The 18,327-nt window shown below is 42.4% G+C and overlaps 3 protein-coding genes and 1 non-coding gene across 4 annotated transcripts; 2 read left to right on the forward strand and 2 right to left on the reverse strand.

Annotated features, from left to right (window-relative positions):
* Positions 1–75: 75 nt before the first annotated feature.
* aldh7a1 (aldehyde dehydrogenase 7 family, member A1) lies at positions 76–8,075 on the reverse strand. Its single transcript, XM_028973738.1, has 18 exons — positions 7,809–8,075; positions 6,354–6,407; positions 5,633–5,698; positions 5,472–5,552; positions 5,267–5,390; positions 4,860–4,992; positions 4,563–4,607; positions 4,128–4,205; positions 3,938–4,035; positions 3,814–3,855; positions 3,556–3,650; positions 3,291–3,375; positions 3,108–3,214; positions 2,880–2,996; positions 847–944; positions 670–743; positions 519–594; positions 76–437 (listed from the first exon to the last, which is right to left on the reverse strand). The coding sequence occupies exons 1-18, from the start codon at positions 8,001–8,003 to the stop codon at positions 383–385; spliced, it is 1,623 nt and encodes a 540-aa protein (XP_028829571.1). The 5' UTR covers positions 8,004–8,075; the 3' UTR covers positions 76–382.
* A 608-nt stretch (positions 8,076–8,683) lies between these two features.
* Positions 8,684–8,755, forward strand: trnam-cau (transfer RNA methionine (anticodon CAU)). The gene has a single exon. It is a non-coding gene; the product is annotated as a tRNA-Met (tRNA).
* Positions 8,756–8,926: 171 nt separating this feature from the next.
* On the forward strand, positions 8,927–13,460 carry phax (phosphorylated adaptor for RNA export). The gene is made up of 5 exons (XM_028974115.1): positions 8,927–9,034; positions 9,439–10,031; positions 10,258–10,378; positions 10,659–10,742; positions 12,506–13,460. The coding sequence occupies exons 1-5, from the start codon at positions 8,948–8,950 to the stop codon at positions 12,773–12,775; spliced, it is 1,155 nt and encodes a 384-aa protein (XP_028829948.1). The 5' UTR covers positions 8,927–8,947; the 3' UTR covers positions 12,776–13,460.
* A 714-nt stretch (positions 13,461–14,174) lies between these two features.
* On the reverse strand, positions 14,175–15,745 carry LOC114786892 (la-related protein 6-like). Its single transcript, XM_028974464.1, has 2 exons — positions 15,431–15,745; positions 14,175–15,327 (listed from the first exon to the last, which is right to left on the reverse strand). Exons 1-2 carry the CDS (start codon positions 15,704–15,706, stop codon positions 14,323–14,325), a joined length of 1,281 nt encoding a protein of 426 aa, XP_028830297.1. The 5' UTR covers positions 15,707–15,745; the 3' UTR covers positions 14,175–14,322.
* Between the last annotated feature and the right edge of the window lie 2,582 nt (positions 15,746–18,327).

An 18,327-nucleotide genomic window follows, 5' to 3' on the forward strand; every position in this document is an offset into this window, starting at 1 on the left:
TGGCTTGACTTAATGGATTAAAAAAAAAAAAAAGATACATTTTATATATTTTTTTAAACTAAAGACAAACATCACTCTCAGCATAACTGCAGTTTTATTGCCCCAAATCACATTTTTTAGAAGGCAGCACAGTCAGTGTGATTACAAACGTCTGACTTTACAACAATGGACACAAAAATAGAGGAAATTCTGGTTAATGCAGCCTAGTGTTTTTTTCTTCTTCTCAGGACTAGTAAAAAAAAACAAACATTCTTGGCTCACCAATTGTAAACCATTGGATGGCTGTGCCAAAAATACTTTATTCATGAAGGCAAGTACCAGTTAAGTGCATATGTTGGGTCTGCTAGTCCAGGTTTGAAGTAGGGCAGCAGCCTGGGTAAATTCACTCAAACTTTATTCCCTGTGCCAGGGGGAGGTCCTTGCTGTAGTTGATGGTGCTGAAGACAAAAAAAAAATGATGTGAAGCATCCTACTTTGTGAATACATTGCGGTGATTATTTTTTCCAAGAGATACTTACCATGTGGATCTCCTCATATACTGTTTCCAAGAGTCACTCCCTGACTCACGGCCTCCTCCTGTGTGTTTTTCACCCCCTAAAAGTGACACATACACATATTAGGAGGTGGTTTCAGGTTTATAAATGAAATAGAGGTGAAAACAGAACTCACCAAATGCTCCACCAATCTCAGCCCCACTGGTCGGAATGTTGACATTAACTATACCACAGTCTGATCCTTTGGGCCTGGAGACACACAAATGTAAAATGAGGTAATCCAAACTCATAATTTGTGTCAAGTAATCTTCTTGTTCTTTCATCATGTGTATCATCTGTCCTTTTTTCTCACCCCAGCCAGCGGAAAATCCGCCCAAGGTCTTTGGTAAAGATGCTGCTGGAGAGCCCCTGCTTGACTTCATTGTTCCAGGAAAAGGCCTCCTCCTCTGTCTGCAGGCAACAACAGGATAATTTTTCTTTAGCTGATTTTCTTTAGATATCCAAGTAAACAATATGTTCTCATATTCAGTTTCTGCAGCTTTAAGGAAGCCAAATTTAAGGCCACTTCCATCAAATTTACATTTCTGCAAGCATCTCCAGTTTAAATCAGCAGACACTATGAGGGTCAGATGCTCTTCTAAAATACAAAATGAATTGTACTTTCTTAAATAATAATTCATTTTCCTTTTCCTATTAATTTTTTTATCTTTCATATTTTGTTACCAGATTCAAATTATCTGTACTACAGCAAGCCACTAGGTGGGGCAACTGCAATATTTTCAGTTTCTTATTTCAGGGCTGCACAATTCAGGGGTGGGGACAATATTACAATTACTACTATTACTACAATTACGACTGCGATATGATAAATGCCACTGTTTGGGCTTCAGATAGCAAGCAAATACAGTGGGTACAGAAAGTATTCAGACCCCCTTTTTCACTCATTGTTGTATTGCCGCCATTTGTTAAAATCATTTATGTTCATTTTTTTCCTCATTAATGTACACACAGCATCCCATATTGACAGAAAAACACTGAATTGTTGACATTTTTGCAGATTTATTAACAAAGAAAAAAATGAAATATGACATGGTCCTGAGTATTCAGACCATTTGTTCTGACTCCTATATTTCTGTCCATTTCTTCTGATCGTCCTTGAAATAGTTCTACACCTTCATTTGAGTCCAGATATGTTGGATTATACTGATTGAACTTGATTAGGAGAGCCACACACCTGCTATCTATATAAGACCTTACGGCTCACAATGCATGTCAGAGCAAATGAGAATCATGAGGTCAAAGGAACTGCCTGAAGTTCACAGAGACAGAAAAGCACAGTGGCCTCCATATTCCTTAAATGAAAGTGAAGTGATTGTCACATGTGATACACAGCAGCACAGCACACGGTGCACACAGTGAAATTTACCCTCTGCATTTAACCCATCACCCTTGGTGAACAGTGGGCAGCCATGACAGGTGCCCAGGGAGCAGTGTGTGGGGACAGTGCTTTGCTCAGTGGCACCTCAGTGGCACCTTGGCAGATCGGGATTCGAACCGGCAACCTTCTGATTACGGGGGCCACTTCCTTAACCGCTAGGCCACAACTGCCCCAAAATGGTAGATGTTTGGGACAACTAGAATCCTTAGAGCTGGCAGTCCAGCCAAACTGAGCTATCAGGGGAGAAGTAGTCGGGAGATGGGAGAAAATTGTAGACCGTCAACAATCGCTGCAGCCCTCCACCAGTTTTATGGCAGAGTGGCCTGACTGAAGCCTCTCCATAGTGCAAGACACATGAAAGCCTGCACGGAGTTTCCTAAAAGACACCTGAAGAACTCAAATATTGTGAGAAATAAGACTTCCAGACCACCATAGAGCTTTTTGGCATGTGTGGAGAAAACCAGGCACTGCTCATCACAGGCCAAATACAGGGATATCCTAGACGAAAACCTTCTCCAGAGTGCTCAGGATCTCAGACTGGGCTGAGGGTTTACCTTCCAATGAGACAATGACCCTAAACACACAGCTAAAATAACGAGTGGCTTCACAACAACTCCGTGACTGTTCTTGAATGGCCGAGCCTGGGCCCCGACAAACCCAATTGAGCATCTCTAGAGAAACCTAAAAATGACCGTCCACCAATGTTTACTATCCAACCTGCCAGAACTGGATAGGATCTTCAAGGAATGGTAGAGGTTCCCCAAATCCAGGTGTGAAACACTTCTTTTGTTAATAAATCGGCAAAAAATGTTCTGTGTTTCTGTCAATATGGAGTGCTGTGTGTTTGTTAATGAGGGAAAAATTTGCAAATGGCTGCAGTAGAACAGTAAAAATTTAAGGGGGTCTGAATACTGTACCCACTGTACAAACACACATGTCCAGCTAACCTTGAATTTCAGCACATAGAGGATGGGTACAAATGTTTCTGTGTGGACAATAGCTGCATTATGAGCTAATCCAGTGATGATTGTGGGCTCCACATAATTTCCAGGCCGATCCATTACCTGGTCAAGACAGACAAAAAAAACCCCAAAAAAAAACACACACAATACAAATGTTTCAAATGTGATCAAAACATAACCACCTTTCCGATGGCTACCTAGTTCTGACTGTACCTTTCCACCACAGATAATGGTCCCACCCTGCTGCTTGGCCTGCTCAACTGCAGCCAGGTACTGCTCTACAGCTTGCTTGGTGTGAAGGGGGCCATACAGAGTACTTGCTGTAGAAAAGACCCAAGAAGACTATTTCAACAGTTGCAAAAAAATTAAATGTTTCAGAGGAAAAACTAAACTTACGGTCCCATGGGTCACCAATTCGGACTTGTTTGTAAGCCTTGGCCAACCGCTCAACAACAGCGTCATGGACACCCTCGTGCAGCATCTGAAAGAGATGTGACCGAGCTTATATTCTGGCATTCTGGCAGCATGACACCCACAAACTGCTTCTAGAGTACAGCCAGGTGTCGCTGTTGCACAGGAGCCATGAACAAAACAGGCTGCATAACTGGGAATTGGATGATGTATTCTACATTCGTTCATATTAAAAGGGTAACAATCTCACCAGTCTCCTAGTGGTTGTGCATCGCTGTCCTGCGGTTCCCACTGCAGCGAACACCGTAGACGGCACTGCCAAGTTCAGGTCAGCGTCTTCGAACACTAAAACAAATCAGGGGCCATTTATGTCAAGCAACTGCACAAACTTCAAGCACGGCAGTTTAAATGGCTATTACATGAATTAACTAGACCACCATTACATGGGTGGGGGAGAAAAAACAAAAACCATCCATGAGTGGATTATCTAGTTGATCTCCAAACTTACCTACAATTGCATTGTTTCCTCCAAGCTCCAGAAGCTGACGACCTAAAAATTAAACAAATACTTTTCAGCTCTGTCTGCTGAATATTAGGTGTTCTGAAGGGTGACTGACTGCTGCAATACATACCAAACCTCTCCTGCACCATGAGAGATACTTGTTTGCCCACATGAGTGCTGCCAGTGAAAGAGACCAGGTCCACACGCTCATCCTTTGCAATGGCCGAGCTGAGAAAGGAGACAGATGTCCAAAAAATGTAAGCTTTCACGCAAGATTCAAATATAGTGCATGTTTCATAAAAATAAAAGCAGACACTTACCCAATATCAGCACCACCACACGTCATGGAGCAAATAGCACCAGGCAGGTTGTTTTGCCCCAGCACATTTGCTACAATTCTGTTCAGTTGCACACAAACACACACAAATGTAAACAAGTCATATGAAATCGACAATTTCTCTTAAAACTGCAATACAGCAGCCAGTTGGGAGTCCAGTCTGTTCAGAAATACATGCTTTTTAGAAGCATAGATGCATCTGGACATTGGTTAATTGTTCAGGGGCCACACAGTAGTGTGGTGGTTGGTGAATCTAACTAAAATAGAGTTTGATTTTGCCACACCACGCTGCACCCTGCGTGAGTCCCGTTATGGGGCTCCACAAATGCTTCAATGGTGATTCAATACGTGAGTGGATGAGTGAGTGAAAGCTTTTCATAAAGCTAAATATTAAAATGAGGAAAAATGCAATGCTTACTTTGTTACAGCAACACTGGTCAGGGGAGTTGTTGGAGCTCCTTTCCTGTTAAGAACAACACATTTTATTGGTGGACTGGTGTCCAGATATCAGTAGTCTTACATCGGTTACATTCCGAATGCCCTTGACTTTGACAGACTTAAAGAGATATTGCAAAGCAAACACAGCATATGCACTGATTTATTTTGACCAAACAACCAAAATGTTCATTCACAATGGACATTCATACAGGTCACAATATATTGCTGGATTTTAGTAAAGAAAAAAAAAAAAAAGTGTCCCAGACGGTGGCTTTACCAGAGACAAACGTTTCCACAGATAAGGGCGATTGCATTGTTCCAGCCATAAACTGCTACAGGGAAGTTAAAGGCTGTAATGATGCCCACCAACCCAACAGGATTCCACTGCTCGATCAGAGCATGGCCAGGTCCTAAAGAGACATGCAAAAGTTATCAATAGACTCAACTCACAGATCATGAGTGTTTGATCACAATTCCTGATATGACACAAGGTATGACATACTCCTGGTCGGGTCCCCCTGACCAAAATTCAAATTATTTAACCCAAACACTTTTTTGCATTTTCTAAAATGACATTTACGGCATTTAGGAGATGGCCTTATTGTGTTACCCACTAGGATGCTACCAAGTCAAAGTGCTCAACAATAATTATCAATCCAAATCACTGGAGAAGAGCAGACTTACTCTCGGAGGGAAGAACAGGGCCTCCAATCATGCGAGAGAGACCCACTGCATAGTCACAAACATCCACATACTCTTGCACCTCACCAACCCCTTCAACATAGATCTTTCCCATCTCCAAAGACACCTGTACCAGGAACAACCATGGAGCTACAATGTTAATGTCCACAAGTTAATAAAAACATCAGGTTTCACAAAAAGGCCTCACCAAGCTGCCAAGGACTTTGATCTTCTTGCGCAATGCATCACCAATTTGCCTCACAATTTCACCTCGTTTAGGAGCGGGAACCTACGCAGCCCAGAGGACATTTCAAGATGGTAAAACTTGGTCTTATTTCTCAGGGATTATGAGCTTGTTTCAGTACTTACATCAGCCCAGATCTTCCACGCTTCCCTTGCCTTCTGGACTGTCTGTTCGTATTCTGCCATGGTTGCCTTAAATTAGTGACAACCTGGTTAGTAGGGGTGAGACGACTTGTCGACATTGTTCACAAAAATAGTTCCTAAAAACTGTCACTGACTAATTTGATTGTCATTTACTGTTGCTAAATGAAGTGAAGCCAAAGAGTAGGCGTGGTCGTCCCCACCACATAATGCATTTTATTGTCGCACTAAGATGATGTGACAATTAATTAACTAAAAATCAACCTCTCCCCAAACTTGGATTGAGACGCTTTGCTTCTATTGGTCGGACGTCAGTAAGGTCGTGCCGAGGTCAAAGTTCATCAGCACTCGCCACGCTTGCTGCGTTCGGTCTGTACCCGACTTGAGACACTCTCCTTCCTTCCTTCCTACCTACCTACCTGTGCAGTACTTCTGCCTTGCAATAGAGTGCACCAATACACAGACCTCCCTACCTGTTCAGATACATTTCAGGGAGCCATTTAATAATTATACCATTTATAAATTTGACTAGTCGACGACTACTCAACTTTCAAAGAAGTTGTTAGCTGCAGCCATACTGGTTACCAATACTAGCATGGGATTTTAATGTGTAAAATGCTGCCTTAGTCATAGAAGATGCAAGATGTGTTGATTTAGCCCCAGTTGAACCTGATTGATGCTGAAAGAATAAACACTGAAGATTTACCTGGCGGACTCGAGCGATGGGCTCATTGTTGGCAGGGCAATATGACGTGACAACCTTAAAAATAAAAAAAAAACAGAAATGACACATAAATGAAGTTGTAGTGTACAATAATCAATAGATTTTTGCACTCATCATAAACTACAACCCGGCACGTCTGCTCCAGCTCTACATGCATGTAGTGTTGCTTTACTTTACTTGATACTTTACTTTTATCCAAAGCGATTTACAAGAGGAAGACACCAGCAATTCTCATTCGGTTTCCATAGATTGTGAGTTACAAAACTAAGAGGCCTGATAAGGCCTAACTTGTCAAGAATAGAACATGCTTGGGAATTGTTAAGTGCTAGACCAATTTTTTGGTTTGTTTTGTGAGTGTGTGTGTGTGTGTGTGTGTGTGTTAGACTTGTTTGAAATACTTTTTAAAACAACTGCTTGTTAAAGGTGGTGGTAGTCTCGGCTAGTCGAATGGAGCAGGGCAAGTTGTTCTACCAGCCAGGGACAACAAAGGAGAATAGAGTATTTGGATCGGAGAACCTGTGAAGAGGGAATTTGTCTCGTTTCTTTCCCAGATCTAAGAGTGCGTGCGGGAGTGTAGCTAACTAATAGCGCGTTGATATAAGAGGGTGCACTTCCATTTACAGCCCTGTAGGCAAGCATCAAGGATTTAAACTCAATGCGAGCAGCTACCGGGAGCCAGTGGTGAGAAGAGGCGTGACATGGGTGTATTTCGGCTGGCTGAAAACGAGGCGGGCTGCCACATTGTGGACCATCTGGAGTGGTTTTATGGTAACCAGTTACAATAGTCGAGTTTAGAGATGACCATAGCCTGGACGAGGAGCTGCGTAGCCTGTTGTGAAAGAGAAGGTCAAATCTTGCGAATGTTGTAGAGGGTGAACCTGCAGGATCTGGAGAAGGCAGCAACATGATGGTTCAGACTCAAGTTTGTCGTCAATGCAACCTCCAAGGCTTTTTGCAGACGCCGCGGGTGTTAACAGCAGCGAGCCTATTACAATTGAGAAGTTTTGCTGAGGGGAGTTCAAGTTCAATTTATACCCAGACACATCCACTCTCACGGCGGACTCTACTGGAGGTAGGACTGAAAGGAGCACCGTGGATCATTAACGTCCAGTGACACGTCGAGCATTCACGTCATGGCGGCCAGCTGCTCTTCACCGTCCCCTGTTGACACGGCTTACCAGGCTGCGCACTGTTTAAGTCCTCAGGACAAGGAGAGCGTTTTAATGCACGGACGTACTTATTTAGCGCATATGCGCGGTATTTTGACCCCTCGCCTAAGTGTGCAAACTCACGAGGACACAAACACTTCGCCGTCGTCGCGTCGTGGGGTCAATAGCCGGAGAAGGAGACGCACGCACGACTAGGCCTCGCGTCCGCGGCCATGTGCAGGCCCGGCTTATATTTAGAAAGCCGACGCGCGGTTCACTCTCGCCTTACCTCCCCGCCGCCTCCCCAGCGCCCGTCGTAGACGCCGTCGTTCTCCTCCTCCAGGCCGAGCTCCTTCAGCCACGCGTACTGGGGCCGGCTGACGAGGAGCGTGGACATGGCTGCTGCGGCGCGGAAGCGGAGGGCGACGGCGTGGCGGCGGACGGCGAGGCGTCTCGTCGCGGTCAGGGTGAGCGCGCGCTGCATGCCTGCCTCTCGGGCGCGCCGCGGTTCCGGCCCGGTGAAGCGCGTGCCCGCGCCGTGCGCGCCACCGCCGCGGCGGCGCGCGATTGGCCGAGGCGCGACTCGCCCCCTTTCACGCCTTACCGAACCCTGCGTGGCGATTATTATTGTTATTTTAATAATTCACTGTTCACCGACTGAGCGTGAGGCTCCTTAATTGACCGGTGATTTCGGTTTATAAAAAATTATCTTACAATAATAACGTTACGTTCTGTAAACTCTGTATTTTCTGTTTATAAGATTTAGATTGTTTATTATATTGTACTGTTCATTGTTAATTAATACACACATATATACCTATGTACATTCATACATATATTTATATGTATATATTTATAAAGAGTATAAACATATTATACAATTATGTACAAATAACACTTAACACCTGTTAACATTTATCTTATATGTATAGATATAAATTCATATTACGTATTCATATCGTAGATTGTATATTATATTTGCTCTGGATATTGATCATTGTATCCTCCCACATTGTTGCTGTTTTTTTTTACACTGTACTTGAGAGACACCATCCACGGGAATCAAATTCCTTATATGTGCTTGCACATACCTGGCCAAGAAACACGATTCTGAGTCTGACAATTACTTTGGCTAAGAATGTAGAACAGTCATAATGCCAATACAGCAGAGTGGCGCAGCGGAAGCGTGCTGGGCCCATAACCCAGAGGTCGATGGATCGAAACCATCCTCTGCTAAGATTTTTTATTTATTTTTTTTTATTATGTATTTATGTGCGATATCACTGATTTGACACGCAACCGATAAGCTAAGCTAAATTTCCAGCTTATTTCTAAATCACTTGTTCCAGCAAACAGACAGTTAACGAAGTCCGCGTGCCTGTGACGTCATTACGTCGTTACGTCCATTTCACTTCCGACTTAGCGGGAATGGCGGGTTTACGGAGAGATGCAATGGATGACCTGGAGGATGGTGAGTTGTCGGGGTCCAACTCTGACTCTGATGGGGGCGCAAAGGTGAGCAAATGGGTGTGCACCGTCTTCACCGTGATTTAAATACATTTGCATTAATTTAAAAAAATGCATGTGCTTCGCAAGAAAGTTAGCTGGTAGTGAAATGGACTAGCCAGCATTAGCATTCCCAGAACCCTGCACTGCACTGAAAAGTTGTTATTGTGTGTGTTCTGTGATGGTTGCTGTCATCAGGACAGCATTTTTTTTCGTGTGCAAACAGTATGTGTTGCGGATTTCTTGCTTGTTTAAATATGCCACGTTAACTCTGTTCTGCAGAGTCCTGGCTAGCTTTTACAATACACCGAGAAATGCCTAAACTTTCAGTGCTGTGATAATAGAATTTATGTGTATTGTGAGAAGCTGTTTGGCGTTTTTTTCATTGCTACATGTTTTCTCAACTATCTCAGATACCAGCACCGCCACATTTATCTGGACAGTCCTTCCAGAGCAGGGCTTCAGCCCCCTCCTCCACCAGCTACAGGAATATTGCAGAGGGCAACTCCTCAGAAAGCAATTCAGACTCTGACGAGGACGGTGTGCTGTGGAAGCGGAAGCGGCAGAAGTGTTCCCATCCTCCACCCCATGCTCCAATCCCAGCTGTCCAGGGTGGGGCTCCACTGCCAGGCCGGAAAGTGAACAACATCTGGGGTGCTGTGGTGCAGGAGCAAAACCAGGATGTGGTGGCTGCAGAGCTGGGCATTATGGGTATGGAAGGTGGCGTGAGCATGAGCAGTCGGCAGTGTGAGACCTACAACTATGTGCTAGCCAAGAAGATGATGGAGCATGAGAGGGAGATGGAGGCGCAGAAGGAAACATCCATGTTAGACAGTCAGTTGGAAGATTACATGCATCAAGATGGGGATGAAAATGATGGACATCTGAAAAGAAAGCGGCCCGCAAAGGAGAGGCTGGGCCCGAAGCCCGAGATGGACTTTGAGGGTCGTTATGAGATCACTCCAGATGACCCAGAAGACAAGGTGATAGAGGAGATAACTCACAGGTACAATGCCAGTCTGGCCTAGAATATGAATTAAATAATAATTTACATGAGTGTAAGGATTATGACATCCCCCTTGAAGACTTTACGCTTACTTAATTTTCTTTGAGCTGAATCATTACAACATCATGTCACATTCATTTCCAAAGTGAGTTTAAACCCAGTTTAAACCACGTTCCTTATCCTGGGATCATTATAAATGTCTTTGTGTGTATGCCTTTCTTTACAGACTAAGTGAACCAAAAATGGATTTGATATCACGTGTAGTGAAAACAATTGGATCCAAGAAAGCAATTGAACTTTTGTACGAGACCGCTACAATTGAACAGAATGGAGGTTTATACACTGTGGTAAGTATGGTGCTTACCAGTCTAAGCCGGCCACTTGCTGAGTTAAATGATATTGAACATGGTGGACATATTACGGTCATTTGTTCATATCATAAGCCTGCAAACCTAAAAAAGAACGCCTTTTTTTGGGGTTTTTTTTTTGTGGGAAAAGAATTGTCACCCAATCAGTTCACAATTTAAGCATTTTTTAGTATGAAAGGACTGTACCATAATTTATCTTAATGTATGTTTTCACACTTTGGATTTATAACATCCATGTTACATCCATCTCTCCTCGTAGGATGGTAGCAGAAGACGGACACCTGGAGGGGTCTACCTGAATCTGCTGAAGAATACCCCAAGTATCACAAGCAAACAAGTCAAGGTAGTTGCCTTCCAAACCTTGCTGTTTTATCCATATTTAATATTTGAAAATTGCTGCTTTTACAATTTTTTTACTAGTCTTTGGAGATATCAGTAGGGCTGCAACTAATGATTATTTTAATAATCGATTAATCTGTCGATTCTTTTATATATATATATATATATATATATATATATATATATATATATATATATATATATATATATATATATATATATATATATATATATATATATATATATATATATATATTTTTATTAATCGTAGAATCGGATAAAAAAACAAAAAAAAACAGAAAAGCGTTCATTTCCAACCCTTTATTCAAAAACAGAACCAAAATCTTTAGAAAGTGCACAAACATGTTGCCCCTTGAGCTGTTATAATAATAAAAAAATAAAAATGGACTAACACAAAAAACATACACATGCTTTACATCTGCCAAATATAGTCTTCTGGTTCATAGGCGAGTGTGTTACCCACTGGGCTACTACCACCCACCCACACTCACAAACTCACACACACGCACACAGACACACACACACATACACACTCTGTCTCTCTCTCTCTCAAGCTCACTTGAAGCTTATTCATTAAATTATTACCATCAATGTAGTAAGTGCAAGGTTCATTTATACACCACATTTAAACACATCTTAAGATTATCATTTTATATGCTATAAAATAACTTTAAAATTAAATTAAAAAGTACAACACACACAAATATATATTTGTCAATAATAATCTATATGGGACAAAGCACAGAATATACACTGCAAAAAATGCTTTTCTAAACTTTTCCTGTTTTCAGTCCAAATATCTAAAAAATCTTAAATCAAGATACATTCACTAGACGCATGAAATAGCATAAGAAATTGTCTTGTTTTCTGAAAAAACATCTCAAAATTATCTGCCAGTGGGGTAAGAAAACTAATCTTAACAGAAGTTTTAAGCATCACTTAATTTTCTCATGCCATTTTTCTTGTCTAGTAATCTTGATTTAAGATTTTTTAGATATTTGGACTGGAAACGAGACAAAATTACAAGGTAAGAAAAGCTTTTTTTGCAGTGTATCTATACATGACGACAGATTGAAAAATGAATGGTCCAAAAAAGGCTAGTGAATAAAAACATGTCTTTAGTCTTTTAATGCAAAGTAACTATAGCACCCCTGCTTTACTACTGTTATTAACGCTCTAACGTAACTTGTCATGCCTGTCAAGCTGGATAACGAGTAAACACCAGCACCAGGGACATTACGTTCCTCACTTCAAAACGGAACAAAAGTAGGATTCTGTAGTGACTTCCCCTGCTGCTGAACTCCCTTCCTCCTCATCAACCACGCGTTTCAGGTGCTGGATCATTGCCGTGGTGCTCCCGTGCCGTGCCATGTCGCTATTTCACGCAGATATTTTCGCGGAGATTTCTCTGCCTCCGCCATGTATCTTTCCTCTACCTCCACGCGTTTTTTTTTTTTTGCTCCGCGCTGTCTATGAGGCGCCAAACTCTGCTTGCATCTGTGCGTGAGAGAGACCGAGTGTGTTCAAATAAAGTTTTTTTTTTTTTTTTTTTTTTTTTTTTTTTTTTTTTTTTTTTTAAATAATCAAATGTCTCCGCGTCGCGCAACACAACGAATCGATTAGGAAATTCGTTGCCAACTATTTTCGTTGTTGCAGCCCTGCAACTCTTTTCGTTGTTGCAGAATCAATCGATTCGTTGTTGCAGCCCTAGATATCAGCATTCAATTCTCAACATTTGTTTCACAGGAGATATTCCAAGAGGAGAATCAGAAGGAGTGCAGTAGCAAGAAAGCTGCCAAGAAGCGACGACGCCACATTGTGGCCAAGAAGATGAAGCAGGCCATTAACGCCCTTAACCTGCAGGAGCATGATGATGTCTCCAGGGAGACGTTTGCCAGTGACACCAATGAGGCTCTGGAGTCTCTGGAGGAGGTTCCAGAGGACACTGTGGAACCTGCTGTGGGCACGGAAGATGTTCCTGTGGTCTACAACTCAAGTGACCTGGAGGTCTTCTGAGGCCTCTTAGTTTTGTGTTTGTGTGCAACCTGCATACAAACCTTTGACACTACATGGCTGAGAAGGTACATGGGGCAAAATGGCTGCTGATGGATTTGTGACCATTGTTCAGCAAAGGAGTAGCCGTCTTTGGCCCCATAATATCAAAGCGCTGTACTGGTCTATCCCCAATTCATATACAGTTTGTTCTATTTGCTTGTTAAGCGGATGCTTATAGGAATTAGGGTGAAAATGTCTTATGGGAGGACATACAGATCATATTCAGCTTGAATGAACAACCCTGGTGTAACATGAAACAATGTTTTGTGTAGTAACATAGGATGGCACTTAATATGGACTCAACCCGCTAGCTTTTTCATTTTTTATTTTTTGCTTCATCAGAGTTGGAAAGCTGTAGTTCTGAAAATCCTCTTTGGCAATTTTCTCTGAATTTCTCTAATAATTAAAAACTGTTTTGTTGGAAGAAGATGCTAATAAGGATTTTTACTTCCTGAATTAGAATTTTCCTCCTCCTGTGGTCACTAGAAAACAAATGGAGTATGTATTGTGGGTTGTGTATCATACATTGCCACTCTGGTGCATAATTTGTTAAAGAATCAGAAAAGGCTTCATAATAGTGCTTTTTGATTTTCAGGAGTTCTAAATGCACTAAATGTCAGGATTGGGTATCAGATTTTGCATTTTAAGCCCATTTTTGTATTTCATGAGTTTGTTTTTTTTTTTTTTTTTTTTTAACTTTGTCCTTATTAAAAAGTGCATACTTTTGACTGCATAGAGATTGTTTTTCACTTTCTACTCTTCTGTAAGATACAAAAGACTCACTTACGCCCTCGGCAAGTGTTCAACGCAATGCTTTGGTGTCATCAGTTCATCCCTGATCATTATCAGTGGATCTAAAAATAAGGTGCCAAATTTAACTGCAGCTCATTTCTGTTCATTTCACCACAAGGACTGAAGGACGTCTACAAGAGCAATTACTATTATGCTTTTAAAGAGCCATCACAGTAACTACTCGGCATTAATCATGCCGGTGTACAGACTACCCGCCCACACGGTACCATCAGCAGGCTTTTCTCTCCTCTTCTGTCTGAGGAGTCGGGGGCAGAGTTAAATGTCAGCTGTGGGCACTGGACCACTCGTGAAGTGCTCTGCTGAAACGTTGAAATATTACCATGGAGACGGACACATCATCGCTTTAGAAATGTCCAAATGAGGACGTGGCGCAGGCGCTTGCATTTCCACAGTATAAAAATATCTCGAGCCAGACAAGCACTTTATTTTATTTGATGAATGGACTTGAAAAATGAAAAGGTGTCGTGATGCAGAGGAGTGAACATAATAATGCTGCTGAGTCATGGCGCTTTTATACAAGAATGAAGGAACACATAATACAATTTCAGAAATACCTGAGCTAATCTCACACTTTTTGCATTTTAACAACACACAGGACACTAGACAGATGCTTATTATTACTCATTTTTATTTAATTTAGAGAAATATTTGCTGTTATTCTAATGAATGAGTCTGTAGGTATACTTTGTAGTTAATTATACTTTGAGGGTTTGAAATCTCCTTCCGACAACAGCTACGTGGAACCCCCTGGTGCCGTCAGGGTTGTGAGGGAGCCGGAGGACGCCAGGCGGCATGCAGGATTCACAGCTCGGGGCTTTCCTGGCAGCTTCTGTGGCACAAGACTGCCGTGCGCCCACCGAAGAGAGAGCTGCAGCTGTTTTGCGGTGCTGCGGCCTGAGTCTCCCACAGTTTCCGCCACTCCTGAACTTCTCTGGGCTTTTCCTTCGCCTCAGCTCTGGGCTCGTGTCGGGGCTGGCCCACACCTCCGAGGCCAGCAGCGGGGAGACCCTGGGACCGGGCAGGGGAGCACGCAGTAGTCTTGGGCTGTTACGCGGGCTTCCCCAGGGACTTCCGAAACTACTTCTGGAGCGAGGTGCATGGCGAGGAGAGGAGGCGTAGTCTGACTCTGAAGAGCTGCAGGCTGAGGAGTCCTCCACACTTGTCTGGAGCTGCTCCATGTGCCGTTTGAGGATGGCTATGCTTTTACCTGATGCCTTTTCCTCTGCCGACAGCTCTCGTCTGCTGGACTTTTTCTTTGAGCTTTTTCCCACCATGGCGACCCGCACGGGTCCTGCCAATTCGGACAGATCATGATACGCTCTTCCGGCTGCCTCGAGGTCTTCAAACTCCACCAGCACACTCTCCTGAAAAGAAAGCTCTGGGTACCTATAACTAAGTCTCTGAACGTCAGCTGGAAGCTCCTTCCCAGGCCGATTCACCTTCACCGTGCTGATGGTTCCAAAGGCCTGAAGAAGACTTATGGCCATTTCCATCATGCTGTGGCATTGCGGTGTGGGTACCTGATTATTCTCTTCCGGGATGTTCCAGACCAAGAGGACTCTGCTAGGCACCTGGGCTATGACAGACTCTGGCACAGGATCTAAACGGCGGACTTTGTTCCCTTCTTCATTAATTTGCAGTTTGGTGGAATGGCGCAGGGCATAGGCAGTGACACGCCAATCTTTAGTTAGGTGCTTCATCTAGAAGAGAATGCATTTACACTTCTGAAAACGTGCAGAAAACAAATATTTTATCATATAACACAGATTACTCACCAGAAGAAAAGCCCAGGAATGAACTCACCTTTTTGAAGGATGTCAATAATTTGATGTTGACGTAGCCCATCTTGTTTCTCCGTACGTGTTTCAGCAGGAACGCGTCTTTGGCCAGGTTCTCGTCGGAAAGGTAGTGCTCGATCTGCGTCACCATTTTCTGAACGAGACCGTGGTCAAGCTCGACGTCCTCCTCGTTTTCGTTGAAAGATGATCTGCAGGGGAATCTGTGAAGCTCCATGGCCGCGGGATTCACAGCCAAAACACGAGCGGACCGCCCGGACGAGCCGGACCGTCGCTGCTTCATCTGATTGGTGGAGGAGCGAGCCGAACCTGGCCAATCAAATTCAGGCGCACTGACGCCGGAGCCGAGTCTGAGCCGCTTGTCTCCATGACCAGAGTGCGCTTTGCTTAAAAAGAGACGGATTACTGCAATTATCGGTCTATATATATATATATATATATATAAACACTACATGGTTGGTTTGTGTCACCATTTATGTATCAGAAGTGCGACACATTTGGAACCTTTTTTTAAACAGATGTCCTCGACTGTACTCCAGATGTTATATTTATGTATAAAGTAGAGAGACAGGCCAATAGAATAGATTGGGATGAGTACAATTAAGCGGGTTGTTGTATTTTTTACACACAAATATGCGGTTTTAATATGAGAAGGGGACGGGGTTGAAATAGGGCAGAGAAACACTACCGTTGAAGCGTTAATGTTCATTTAGAAATGTCCTCGTTTATGATGTGAAACCACTGTTTGGTGCAATAAAACACATAAAAACACATCAAAACGAACAGTCTGGACTGGAGTTTTGTAAGTGACTGGTTGCTAAAAAATGTCTGTTAGTCGTGGAAGATCTGCATAGTTCTCATTTCATATTTACATTTTACATTTACAGTATTTATCAGACACCCTTATCCAAAGCGACTTACAATCAGTAGTTACAGGGACAGTCCTCAGGGTGCAACTTAAGTGTGTTGCTCAGGGACACAATGGTAGTAAGTGGGATTTGAACCTGGGCCTTCGGGTTCATGGGCGAGTGTGTTACCCACTAGGCTACTTTCTAAGTGATCCTACATTTTTGAACATGTTTGTATGTATGTAGGTGTTTGTGTGTGTGTATATATACACACACAGTATTATATAGATAAATATAAAGTGCATCCAAATTTTATTCACAGCACATTATTGTTTCCACATTTGATGATGTTACAGTCTTATTTCAAAATTGGTTACATTCCTCAGAATTCTACATAAAACAACCCCTACTGACAATGTGAAAAAATGGGTTATTTGAGGTTTCGGCAAATTTATTAAAAATAAAAACAGAAAACTGAGAATGCACATGTACATAAGTATTCACCGCCTTTACCATGAAGCCCAAAATTTAGTTCAGGTGCATCCTGTTACCCCTGATCATCCTTGAGATGTTTCTGCAGCTTAATTGGAGTCAACCTGTGGAAAAAAAAACAGTTGATTGGACACGAGCCACACATCTGTCTATATAAGGTCCCACATTGGACAGTTCATGTCAGAGCACAAACCAAGCATGAAGTTAAAGGAATTGTCTTTAGACCTGAGAGAGAAAAAAAAAAATTACAGAATCGATCTGCTTTGAATCGATCAGAGGAGAAGGGCCTTAGTCAGGGAGGTGAACAAAATTATCATTTTTCAGAGCTACATAGGTCCTCTACATAGGTTCTCTTGTCTGATGAGACAAAAATGAAACTCTTTGGTGTGAATGCCAGGCATCACGTTGGGAGGAAACTTCTGGAATGATTGTGAAAGCGCTGCCGCTAGATGGCGACACAGAACCTTTATAACGTGAACAGACTCCACCACAGCCTCCATGGCACACTTACAAATGTAAGTACAGATAGAAAAACATAATAACACCGGCTCATTATAAACAGGTCCGTTATATACATTTTGTTCTAAAATTGAGCTTGATTTGCGTTTTTATTTTTTGGATGGGCCCAAAACTGAACTAGTGGAGGTAATAGCACGACTAGCATACATAGCTAACGTGTCCTGTTAGTAAAGGTAGTTTTAGACAGGATGGCTACTGAACACTTTAAAAAAAAATATATTGATTCAAATTGTATGAAAAACTAACTTGCATTGCATTTGAGACAGTTTAATTTGCTTTATAGTTTTTTAGATTAACCAGACATGTGAAGTTATGTTCTGTGAACTAGGAAAGATGTCAGTGCTTCTCAGTGGGTTACGCAAATTAATATTAATAGTTAAAACACGACATCATGGTTTAGAAAAAAGGTCTTAGCATGAAACCTGCTCTTTCCAATGGATAATGCCAGATACGATTATTGTATATTCACACATTTACGTTTGGATTTTAATCAGATGCTACGAAAAACACACTGGTGTAGAGGCTGTATCACAGTGCTCAAATTTGTTGGTATTTCAAATGCAACAAATAATTACCCTGACATAATTTTATTAATTAGCTGTAAACTATGCAGAAATGCTGAAATATCTCCTTTTCTAATTGAAAGGGCTTCAAATGTATGTATGTGGAGACAGGTGACTTTATGATTTCTTTAGTGAATCATTGCTGATCATCTTTGGGGCATCCTTCATGCTAATTTGTGCAAGTTTGTCGAATTCCAGAATCCTTGTGAAATTCTTCAGAAAGCTAAAGTGACAGAAAAAGTGCAGTTTTAGCCTGGGGCAGTGTAAACTCTCACCGCCTTGTTTATACACACCACTCCCGTGTGGTAGGCCCGTGCACTTGTTCACAACTGTTGATTTATTGCACCAGTAAAAGGAGTGATCGCAGGCAGGAAGAACCGAGTGCACAAATCTGGCAAAAACCCCACTCATTACGGCACAGTAATGGGCAGACAGGAGGATGGAGGACATGTCATTATAGAAATAGTCAGCATACCGGCATG

Source organism: Denticeps clupeoides, chromosome 3 (genome assembly GCF_900700375.1).
Source record: "Denticeps clupeoides chromosome 3, fDenClu1.1, whole genome shotgun sequence".
NCBI classification, from domain to species: domain Eukaryota; kingdom Metazoa; phylum Chordata; class Actinopteri; order Clupeiformes; family Denticipitidae; genus Denticeps; species Denticeps clupeoides.